Below are 12,624 nucleotides of genomic sequence, written 5' to 3'. Positions count from 1 at the left end.
CTGGGACGACACTGAACGCACATGCCCCATAGAGAAGTTCATAAACGATACATTCGAAAAAAGACCACAAATCCCTCTCACCTTCCACAAGGCTCCTCATGTCGGTCTGCATGTTGACCCAGTTCATCCAGGGGACGAGGTTCTTCTCTCCCAGTAGCTCCTTGCTGATCTGTACGTAGCGGTACAGGAACTGGGCTCCCTGCAGCCATTTGGAGTTCGATATGCTGGCGTACGTGTTGTTGAGCTCAGTGGACAACTTATGTAGGATGTACTCCTCGTACTTTGAATACTTCTTCCTGCAAAGGAAACGACAGCATAACAATCAGCCTCGCTCTGAGAAAACTAGGCTTAATGCATATGCGTGAGGTGTCATCCACGATAAGCTTACTCTAGGCGGCACTGAGCGCTTGTAAAGAATTTTTAGTTTAACCCTTTCAGTGCTGGAACCGCATTTTGAAGGCCTTTGCAAACAGTTTGGATCCTGATGAGACGTCACAGAACGTGGCGTCTCATCAGGATCCAAACTGTTTGCTATTCTGATAGTATTCTTTGAAAAAAAAATCGAAGAAAATGCTAATTTTAGAAATTCAGCAGACGACATTTTAGCAGACGACACATTTCCCAGCATGCAAAGGGTTAAAAGAAGGCTCTTCTTAACGAAAATTGTGTCTATGTGGAAAGTGTTGTGCTTGATTAGCCTGTGCGAATTGCACAGGCTTATCTGGGACGAAACTTTGCGCACAAGCATTTAACTCAGTTTTCCCACAACGATGCTCGTATTTTCCATGTATTTTGCATGATGCATACCTGCAATCTATGCGAAAGACATCGGACCTCGGGCATTACCGATACAATTTGCTAAGGTCCGGTATTAGTCCCGAAACTGTCTGACCTCGTGTCCAACAAAAAAACTAAATTTTGTAAAAATATGTTTTGGTGTAAAATGAAAAAGAAACTAGAAATATTTTACAACAGTACGGACTGGTTTATCTTTATTTTACTTCGATAAATTATTAATCTTTGAAACAAAACGAATTTAACCTTCCAGTCGAACTTGCTATGTTAGCTGGTGAAATAACACATTCAATTCGCGATTCTTCAAACAAGTCAAATATTGCACCTTGTTTGTTTAGTTTTGATCAAAGAGCTTTCTTCACTGTTAATTCAAAGTTTTGCCATATGGTTTAATAGGACGGGTTTTAATTAAGTTGATATTAAACATTGTGAACGTCATAATATTAAGTTAGTCTGATTTAATTGTAAATATTACATTGTTAAAGTTACCGGACCTCATGTCCGCTAAGATTTTTTAGTATTTTGCATGGGTTGATACCTGAACTCCAACAGGTCCGCAGCAAACCTATCCAGTGATGTCTTCGACTGGTCCTGTATCAACGTTTTCAGATTCTGTTTCTGCATCGCGTTGATTGACTTCGTTTCTATTGACTGACGAAGCTGCAATTCATCCAAAAGTTGTAACTATTTAACTCATTAGTGCTAGAGCGAAGTTGAAAAGGTCATTGGATCGACTCATTCGACTGTGTTTTGTTCGGGCGAGAAAGTTGTGACCCTGGTCGGGGACTCGATCTAGGGACACCTCGATATAAGGGCATGTGCTCTTCAGACTGAACTAACCGGGCCGCCACACAATCTCACTCCTAACGTTACCAAGTTCATAAGTTTAACATTGCATAAGCTGTTGGTCACTTGCCTTCAAAGACAAAAAGATGTTATCAAGAACTTTTCTCCTCGATTGTTTCTGGATTTTCATTATTTCTATGTTTAGTGTTTTTGTTTATGTAGTGTCCGATATAATACCGGCTACATTGGCCACTGCCTTAAATAAAATATTAGAGACGTTTATAAGAATTTCTCTCCAGATAATATTTAATCGTGTAATGATCGTCATTATTTCCATAACTTAAACAGGAATGTCGATTTAACATGTGAAGAAACCCTCACCTTTTCCACGTCCTGAATGACGGTCTGAATCACTGAATAGCACGCCTGTTTCTGTTCCTTTGTTTTCGCGTTCTGCCGCCCAAGCTCCGCCCATAGATGTGTCTCCATGGCATCCAGCTCCAGATGACTCAGGGCATTGGTCACTGACCTCTGCTGATTGTACTGGCGGATGAACGTCGTCGTATCTCTGAAGAACAAATGACATCATGTTTTAAATATCCATATCATTCAATAAAATGGTGTTTCGAACGAAAAACGGGCATTAAAAGGCCAGGGGTCGTCTCCTTTACTTCCCCATTTACCCCATATAATGCATCTGTCACGACACAGTCATTTTAACAATAAATTTACTACTTTGCACAATAATTGTTGGTATATGAATCTGGAGATTATAGACTTGGACTGCAAATGAAGAATAAAGAACGCAATTACAATACATTACATTTTAGCGGCGCTATGGGAAACTGGGGCGTAATGCATGTGCGAAAAGTTTCGTCCCAGATCAGCATGTGCAATCAGTGATAACGCTCTCGCCTTAACAATATTTTCGCTTAGAATAGACTTCCTTTTAACGAAAAATGCCATAAAAGCGAGAGTGTCATCCCTGATAAGCCTGTGCGCATGCATTAAACATCGTTTTGTCATGAGCTAGGGTCAATTTTACAATCCTACCTGTTGACCGCTTGCACGATGAGCACGAACACGGTCATGGTTACCATCAACGCGTACAGGAACTGGAAGGTGATGTATATAACCAGCAGCACCAGGTGGCGCACTCGGAACCGCTGAAACTTGCCGGCAGGGATTCCTGAAAATATGGGCATCGAGCTTATGACTTCTGTATTCTATAAATTATGAGAATATTAACATATTTTGAGATTCCTTAAGTGAAAACATGGTTTAAAGCATGTGCGAAAAGTCTCGTTCAAGATTGTAAAAATAGATTTAAATAAAAGATTTTTAAAACCAACCGAAGTGTCACGTCTATTTCAAATGTGTGAATTATTTTAAAACAAGAGCATTTTATGACCTACGGGATGTTATTTACCTTGTTCCCAGGCAACTCCGAAGCACAAAAGAAACAGGAGAAGGACCACTGCCCCAGCGACAACCGCAATAAACAGAATGGAGAAATGCGCTGGGTGTGTCTTCTCTTTGTCTTTGGCAACTTGTTTCTCAAGTTCTGACTTTTCTGATGGCTCAGTATGACTCGTGTCTAGAAATAAAGTTTGATATCATGTGACCCGCGTATTGTAACAAGAAACCGTCGGAGACGGGTGATGCTCCCCAAAAGTGTTTTTTGTCACAATATTGCACTATATATTCAGATAAAAGGAAACGTCTTGAGGGGCATAACTTTGGACAAAAAAATACGATGGATGGTTTTGCAACTTAAAAATTTCAAAGGGCCATAACTCTCTAAATAAATCATCTAACCAGAACCCACTAATAACATGCGCATCTCCTCAAGGTAGTTAAGCTTCCCATAAAGCTTCATTGTATTTAAGTCAGTAGTTGAGGAGAAATAGCCTGGACAAAAATTGCACTATATGTACAGTTTATAGAAAATTTCAAAGGGCCATAACTCTGTGAAAAATCATCCGACCATAACCGGCTGATAAAATGCACATCTCCTGTTGGTAGTGAATCTTCCCATAAAGTTTCATTGAATTCCCGTAATAAGTTGCTGAGCAATAGCTCGGACAAGAATTGCACAATATGTACAATCATGGAAAATTTCAAAGGGCCATAACTCTGTGAAAAATCATCCGACGAGAACCGGCTGATAATATGCACATCTCCTCTTGGTAGTGAAGCTTCCCATAAAGTTTCATTGAATTCCAGTCATTAGTTGCTGAGAAAACGCCCGGACAAGAATTGCACTATATGTACAGTTAATGGAAAATTTCAAAGGGCCATAAGTCTGTGAAAAATCATCGGACCATAACTGGCTGATGATATACACACCTCCTTTTGGTAGTGAAGCTTCCCATAAAGTTTCATTGAATTCCGGTCATTAGTTGCTGAGAAATAGCCCGGACAAGAATTGCACTATATGTACAGTTATTGGAAAATTTCAAAGGGTCATAATTCTGTGAAAAAAATCATCTGACTAGAACTCGCTGATAATATGCACATGTCCTCTTGGTAGTGAAGCTTCCCATAAAGTTTCATTGAATTCCGGTTATTAGTGGCTGAGAAATAGCCCGGACAAGAATTGCACTATATGTACAGTTAATGAAAAATTTCAAAGGGCAATAACTGTGAAAAATCATCCGACCAGAACCGGCTGATAATATGCACATCTCCTCTTGGTAGTGAAACTTCCCATAAAGTTTAATTGATTTCCCGTCATTAATTGCTGAGAAATAGCCCGGACAAAAAAATGTGCACGGACGGACGGACACACGCACGGACAGACGAAGCGGCGACTGTATGCTGCCCCAAAATTTTTTGGGGGAGCATAAAAATTGGTCGTATACCATCTACGACCTGCCTTGTCCGCTATGAAGTCACACAATTTCTTGTGGTCTCGGTAACGGAACCAAACTGTGTGGATGCACAGGCTGGTTTAGGGGTCCGCTTCGAAATATTATTGCATAAGACCCATTCACAAGACGGTCATATGTCGATTATCGTAAAATTTGTGATTGCTTTGTGTAATTTGTATCAAAATATGGTTACTCTTTTTAAAAAGTATCATAAATAACATTGAAATAAAATATTCATGAAAGATGATATTCGTATATGAAAAAAGTGGACGATTCATTCAGTGCAGGAAAAACATAATTTAAGGACGTTTATGCAAGGTTTAACTCAAAATTGAAGAATTATTTGGAAATTTCAATTTTTTTGTTTTAAATCCTTAGTCTTAAATCTTAGAATTGTTTAATGAATACGGGACCGGGGCAGAACCGTGGACTCACATGCAGAGTAGTCCTCTTGCAGACCCACGGTGTGGACGACGAGGATCTTGACGCCCTCTACGTCCCTCACGAGGACCTGCACGTCCTTAGAGAGGGAGCGGGGGTCGCCGCTGGGCACGGACACGTTAACGCTGAACGTGTTGGGGCACTGGACGGCGACGTCATACTGGTACCAGGGGTGCTCCAGGTAGCTGTAGTCCGACACATTCAGGCTGAACACACCTGCGGGTACAGAATCAATGCTTAATGCACATATGTGAAACAGAATAAAGGCTGAATATACCTGTGGGGGACTGGATAAAGGCTGAATACACCTGTGTGGAACAAAATAAAGTCTGAATACACATGTAGGGCACTGAATAATGTCTGAATACACCTGTGGGGATCAGAATAATGCCTGAATACACCTGTGGGGAACAGAATAATGTCTGAATACACACCCGGAGCATATTATGAGCTATTATAATAAAGGAGGAAATTGAAAAATGGAATCAGGAGTTGAATGATGATGAGGGATTTTAGGCAAGCTCCTTCCAGTGGTTGATTATTGTAATCACAACCCTTGCAGATTTAGCAAGTTGGGAATATTACAATAATGCATTTCAGAATAACTGTGTGAAAATCATAAATCTTATTGCACGATAAAACTCTTTACATTTAACATGTATTTATTAAATTGTGTTATTTGTTTTTTGTTTTTACATGCTCAACATTTTATAACCATTAAATAAATACATCAGCCATACAAAAAAGTTTTTCCTAGTATTTTACCTGGGCAGCTCTCCACACGCCCCAATATCGTGATGATCCAATGGGTTCCGTTCATGGTCATACTGGCCGTCACATCGACCTTCGTCGGCTTGAATATCGCCTTGAGGATGGATGAGTGTGGGTTGATACCCACCATGGCTGTGCTCGAGGTCTTGTTGGACACCTGGAACGTCCCGTTACCGAGATTGATTGGCACGAGGTCACGGAGAACATTGTTTGGGTCTTGAAGGTCCTTGCCGACAACGATGCCATCCAGATCAGTATCCTCGCAGTTCCTTTGGGCTGGTGCGAAAATAGGACAATGTTTGAGCCAAACGAATTTAGCTGCGCTTTGGGAAAACCAAGTTTAATGTATGTGCGTAAGTGTCGTCCAAATTAACACGTGCATTTAGCAAGGTTAATTAGGGATGATACGCCTATACTGGATTTTCGTTTAGACTTGTTCTAATCGAAACATTCCATAAAAGTGGAAATTGTCGTCCCTGATTTGCCTGTGCGGACTGCACGTGCTAATCGGGGACAACATTTTACGCACAAGCATTAAGTCCGGTTATCCCATAACGCGGCTGATATTTTTTTTATACTAGTATGTTAAACATTGTATCATGTACATAACTGGCTAAATCTATTTCAAATACCTTTATCTTACATTATCAAGAGTTCAAATGCAGCACTCACCGAAAAGTTTCTGACTGATTCCAAACGGTCTTACGGGCCGAATGAACGCGGAGTCCTCGCTGATGACGCTGGAGCTAAGGGCCACGCCCTGGGCCCGGTAGTGCCCTACGTCCACGAATACCCGGTCTGGGCTGACCTGACGTACCGTCACGAGGTTCGGCTGGTCACGAATCAGGGAGTCAAGCTCCACGTAAATGATCGCGTCGCTGGATAGAAACGTCATAGCAAACGGTGAAGTTACGTTATAATACAACGCTAACATTGTAAACTGCGCTAATTGTGCATGTAAGAAATGGCTTCATTGAAGTAAACAAAAGACCAACGGTTTAAGATGCTTACGAAAACTTGGAGATCTTTAATAGCTATAATTAAGTACATATAATTCCATTAAATGTGATAATATATAATAAGCAGAAGTTAGATGGTTTTTGAATTGAGTTTGCGTCCGACCACAAATAAACAATAATTAAACCATGCAGAATAATATTCAATTATAGGTCGCCATGACGTCGTAGATATGGTAGGCACCTTGCGACCGGGAAGTTATGGGTTAGATACCTACTGTGAAGTGTGTTTTATATCCCACCTAAAGACACAAAGTACTGGTCTACCCAGGAGCCGGACTCAAGTACTGGTCTACCCAGGAGCCGGACTCGAGATCAGTTCAATACGCATTAGGCTTTCGATGCAATAGAGCTTAAATAAATATGTTCCAAATTAATGTACAATAAAAAAATAATAGATTTAAACGACAAACCTCTTTCTAAGTCGCCCTTTTTTCACCCACTCCCCGTCAGTGAGGACGTCGAGCCGCTTCTTAAGGAATATCTTCCCCTGGGTGCCGATGATGACGCTGTACTCGAGGGTGAGGATGCGATGGTCATTGGCTGGCTCCACGTGGCAGTAGTACGTGTCCGCGTTCTGGTACACCGGAACCAGCTGGAACTGGACCAGGTTACCGACCTGGCATCTGGAAACATAATGCGCAAAAACAGTTATCATTTATGAGCTGCGTTCTGGAACAACTTGGCTAAATAATTAGAGGATAATACACGGCTGAGCCGGGCCGGGCAGTGATAATCGGTCCGCAGGGAGCATAACGGCCCGAGGGCTTTACTGGTGAGACTGCATTTTCGATTTCGTTAAAATGTCGAATAAAGCGGTGTTTTGTTGAATAATTGATTGATTAAATTTAAGAAAAGTGTAAGTGAATTTTTCTTTAACTGTTCGAATGAATTCGATGTTGAATTAAAAGGGTAATTTCTTTGATGAATAAGTCGTTCCTTTGTCAGTCGATCAAAGAATGTCTATCCACAAAGAATTGCCTGCTTACATCCAGTGCTTTAAAATGGAAGAGATGGATTGCGATGAAGAAATGTGTTCAGAATTTTAACTCGTCATGGAAGCAAATTAAACTTTACGAAAATAAACATGGTTATTACATAACTTCGGTGAGTAGAACAATAACCTAGATGTTTTACTTTTTTATGGCTAAGACTGGATGTGGACGCCATTTTTATAGTAAGATGTGTATTATATGTGCGTTAAGTGTCGTTCTAGATTAGCCTGTGCGGTCCACACAAGCTAATCTGGGACGATACGTTCCGTCTTTATGGCATGTTTTCGATATAATGAAGTCTCTTCTCAACGAAAATGCAGTGTACACGGAAAATGTGGCCTTTGATAAGCCTATGCGGACTGCACTTTACAAACATGCATTAAGCCCAGTTTTTTTTAACGGATGTCATATAGTAATTGAAACGCCAGAAACATTATCAGTAAAGAAATAAGCGTAACCGTCTGATATAGCCTTGTAGATATGACACGTGACCAAGTTGCTTATACAATACTCGACAATGCATATGACACCACGTCATTAAACATAACGATGATTATAGACTGCGGTCACCGACTTGGAACGGTGAATTCATTACAGGTTTTACCCGCTTAAAAGGCACGCCGACAATCACACTAAGGCAAGAATTAATAACAAAACACAACTATTGATAATTTGAACTTAATAACATCGCAATAAAAGCCGATATACAAAACGCACGTTTCGATTTTCGCCAATGTAATGACTGTTCATATCACAAAACGATGGTGGCTGATGGAAAATATCATAAAACGACTATTCGCTGCGTAATAAAAGAATTATATATTTAGCTCAACAAATATCAAACGCAATATATGTAACAATAATTAACAAACAAAAACTTAAGTCACACTTAACCCATTTATGCCTAGTGTCTAGAAAAAAGGCCTTGGCAAACAGCGTCTCATCTGGGTCTGGGCTGTTCGCTTAAAGGGATTTGTGTAAGCATTATTCTAAATATAGAAATAAATATACTAGACTTCCGTATTTTGGAAATAAATTGATCCAATTTAAAAGGATGGGAGAGTCCACGAGGAATAAATGGGTTAAACAGTATTGAACTTGGAACACGTGCTATCTGTTTACAAACTACAAATGTTTTCGAACAAAAATCATCTTGAAACAAGAGTGAATATACAAGTAAACAACTGCTTAAAGATGTATCAAACATTTATAAACAAAGTATTAACAATGAATCAATCGGAAGAACGGTGGAGAACAGGTACAAACTGATGTACTCGTCCCAACACACTATAAAACATTGGCAAAAAGTAAAGAAAACACTGATAAAAACTGACTCTCTCTACACACAAACAAACGTTGGAAAAAAGATAAAATCTGATATATTCGCACAAACACAATATAAATCATTGGAAAAAAGCGATAACAGCTGATATACTCAACCGAGCACACTATACATCATTGGAGAAAAATCATGATACAAACTGATATATTCGTCCAAACAAACTATAAATAATTGGAAAAAAAGTTGACAAAAGAAACTGACAAAATCTTCTAAACACACTACCCAACGCCTAAATTCCATACCTGACCATCGGGCATTGGTGGTTGTGGTATGTCCGGCACGGGTCGGTACAGCTGGTCTTCATACAGCACGAGTAGCAGGCCGGGAGTCGGGGAGAATCCCCCGTGCCGTCGGCGACGGAGACGCGGCACTCCGGCCTGGTGTCTAGCGGAAGCAGCTTGGAGCAATTCTTGGAACACGACTCGCAGTTTTCGTGCAGTCGGCGGCACCTGCAAGTAGAGTCGTTGTAACTGTTACATAATTCATATGAAACGCATTATGGGAAAACGGGGCTTAATGCATTTGCGAAGTGTTCGAACAGGCTTATCAGGGACGACACTTTCAACTTTAATGGATTTTTTATTAAAAGATGTCTCATTCAATGAAATATTTTTGCGGAAAGTGTACCACGTGTATTAAGCCCCTTTTTGAGAGACGGTCTCATATGTGTTTAGATTTGGTAGAAATGAACATGATGTACTTATAATAAACGGCTACAATTTCTATCACAACAAAATACTGTAAGTTTCTCATTGACTCGAATGAAATATAAACAACAACATATTATAAAGCATTTCTTTGTACACTGTATTAACCCCACTGTGCGCCAATCTGCCGTATATGAGCATCGTTCTGGGAAAACTGGGCTTAATGCATGTGCGTGACGTGTAGTCCCGGTGATTCCTTAAAAGCAAAAAGTGTCGTCCTTGATTAGCTTTGCAGACTGTGCGGAGTTTTCCATACACCCGGCTGATTTGTTTTCCGGAAATGCCTACAGCAAGTACCAACCTCTCCGAGTACTCCTCCCAGACTGACTGTGTGGTTCGGTAGTCCTCGGGATTGATCCCATAGAAGGCGTCACTGAGGATGCCGGGCTTCGTACAGAATATCGAGTTGCGGCGGGCCTCGGTCACGTTCGGGAAGCTCTCCGGTTTGCTGTCGCATGGCTTCAGAGTTTTCAGTCCGTCACTGGTGTCCCCTTTGTAGTAAACGTTCTGGAAAATCCAGTGGCAAATATTAAAACTTACTAGAATTATTGGTGTCTTGCAGTTAATATTTTGCAACACCAAGGGGTGCAATGTTACATTATACTTGCAATTAGTGGTGTAAGTCTTGTAGTAAACGTTCTTAAACAAATCAGAGCCGCTAAAGCCAACTAAATGATTAAAATAGAAGAATTCTTTATGTGTGATGCATATACAATCTGAAATAGTTCCTTCTCCACTTACATTATGTTTGATGTACTTGTACTCATACTGATAAGGCAGGGGGTAGGGGCAGTATTTCTTGAGGATTTGCCCGGGTCCCGGGAACTCCCCGGGGGTGAACTCGCGGGAGTGGTCCACGGGTCGGAACATCATCACGGGCTGGGCGTCCAGGAGCGTAATGTCCACCCAGATCTCTGATCCCAGACCTGGGCAAATAAATTGTAGCAAACAGATCCATTATTTATGTATATATCAGTCCTATGAAGAAAAATTATGTACACAAATAGTTCATGAACCGTCCTCGCTCAAACGCTGAAGTATGAATTCAAACGACGAAATTAGTATGCCATCTTCATGCCGAAAATATGAAATAATACACCATCAGATAAACATAGGATACCCGCCAACACTTAAATATCGCGTAGGTTCTGGCCACACCTTTAATATGGCCTACGTACCCGCCACCCCTTTCTTTAGCAGAAAGCTGAGTTGGTTGTTCTTTACAGGATTGTATGCGAACGACGTGTACAGATTGTCCTGGGAGACGCCGGAAGTGTCTCTGTCGTCCAGAACCACGTTTCCGGTGACGCTCGGCATCCGCAAATTGGATTTGTCTGAAGAAATTGATGCTTCAATAGGACTGCTTATTATAATTTTTGCAATTATACAGTAGGCGTGTATGGACTGACATTTATTAGATGTATTTAACTCATGTCTTAAACATTGTTTACCGATTTTAAAGTTTGCATTCAAAACCACTGACCAAAACATGAGTTAAAACATTAGAAATCATTTAATAATTAACTTGTGTATTTAAACCTTATAAACATAACTATATTAGTTCAATTAATTAATATGCAATTCAAAATTTTAAATCATGCATTTGAAGTCGTGCAGTTTAATTTGTATGTTGAAGTTTTTTTGTTTTGTTTTGTTTCATATATCGCCTCACTGATGCAAAAAGGTACCATGTGCCTTTTAATTTCAATGTCACATCGTAACTTCTCGCGCCAAGGAGGCGATATTTGTCACTCGTGTATTGGTCATATAAATGATTAGCTCATTCAAAACTGTATGTCAAGTATTGACAAACCTGTATCGACATTTTTACAGAGTCTCGTACATTTTTGTAAATAAACAAACAATGTTCGTGATTTGTATGAACATCGAAAGTTCTACCTCAAGTGTAGCACAGCTTATGAGAAAGACATGTAAATAAACACAATTTGTAAAACATATGTTTGAATTTGGGAACGACAAAATGTTTAAAATTAAATGTTTGTAAATATGGTTATACCTTTACATTCTCTGTTCTGCATGGAGCTGCATTGTTTGTACTCGAACTCGCGACTTCCGTTACATTTCGGTTGGCACATCAAGCAGACGGCATCTTTACGTGCAGTACAGGGCTCCTTCACGTAGAAGTTCGATCCGCAAAACTGAGTACAGTCTTAAAATCGTGAAAATGAATATTTAATTTTGATAATTTCTTACATTTCGATAAATTGTTAGAAATATGATACAAATCGCAATCTTCTTAGTAAAAAGTGTGACAGTAATGACTTTAATTGCGATATTTGAATCTTATTATAATTATGACATTATGTATAGGATTTAAGACAAAATAAAATATCATCACATACAACTAGTATTCTTTCATTACGGTAAAACGAAAAACCCAGCAGCAATAATGCAAATAAATAATTGTATAGTTTTACTTGTGAAATAGATGTCCATTTTCTGAAACATGTTTCATTAATCTGTACTAGATTTATCAAATATACGACAATAAAACTCGTTAAAATGTCCCCCTTATAGTCACAGACATGGAAGTCATAAAAATGGCAAGGGGACATAACTCAGTCACAAGTGGAAAAATTCACGTGGAAAGAATGCCAACATTTACAAGTCGAAAAAATAACGTGAAAATAATACCAACATTTACACTATTCTTATGGAGATAACATAATTCAAGTTTTAATTTAGTGCCCTGAGGACGTTAACGTAGGTTTCTCAGCGGAATAACATTGTGCACGACAATTATGTCCATGGGTAAAGGTTATGGGCAGACAAATCACGAGTAACTGCGCGTGGAACTGTGTCTTGCTAAAATAGATTTTTCTCAGTGATTGCGCAAAAGAAAAGTATGCCTTTTAATAAGGACGGACTACCTCAACA

The 12,624-nt window shown here is 39.7% G+C and overlaps 1 protein-coding gene across 5 annotated transcripts in view; it reads right to left on the bottom strand.

Moving 5' to 3' along the window:
• Positions 1–12,624, bottom strand: part of LOC127835069 (uncharacterized) — a 191,392-nt gene that overhangs the window by 138,919 nt on the left and 39,849 nt on the right. For all 5 annotated transcript variants that reach the window (XM_052361313.1, XM_052361314.1, XM_052361310.1 and 2 more), the window contains exons 14-27: positions 11,744–11,896; positions 10,905–11,060; positions 10,468–10,652; positions 10,028–10,233; positions 9,262–9,468; positions 7,096–7,308; positions 6,339–6,544; positions 5,661–5,942; positions 4,890–5,111; positions 3,011–3,178; positions 2,635–2,770; positions 1,963–2,149; positions 1,334–1,455; positions 82–296 (exon numbers count right to left, since the gene is read on the bottom strand). In XM_052361313.1, the coding sequence (XP_052217273.1) occupies positions 82–296; positions 1,334–1,455; positions 1,963–2,149; positions 2,635–2,770; positions 3,011–3,178; positions 4,890–5,111; positions 5,661–5,942; positions 6,339–6,544; positions 7,096–7,308; positions 9,262–9,468; positions 10,028–10,233; positions 10,468–10,652; positions 10,905–11,060; positions 11,744–11,896 (2,658 nt within the window). The remainder of the gene's footprint in view (positions 1–81; positions 297–1,333; positions 1,456–1,962; positions 2,150–2,634; positions 2,771–3,010; positions 3,179–4,889; positions 5,112–5,660; positions 5,943–6,338; positions 6,545–7,095; positions 7,309–9,261; positions 9,469–10,027; positions 10,234–10,467; positions 10,653–10,904; positions 11,061–11,743; positions 11,897–12,624) is intronic.

The sequence above is a fragment of the Dreissena polymorpha genome, chromosome 6, assembly GCF_020536995.1.
Source record: "Dreissena polymorpha isolate Duluth1 chromosome 6, UMN_Dpol_1.0, whole genome shotgun sequence".
Classification (NCBI taxonomy): Eukaryota; Metazoa; Mollusca; class Bivalvia; order Myida; family Dreissenidae; genus Dreissena; species Dreissena polymorpha.
The sequence above is the reverse complement of the archived record's forward strand: the minus strand, read 5'-3'. Positions and strand labels throughout refer to the sequence as shown.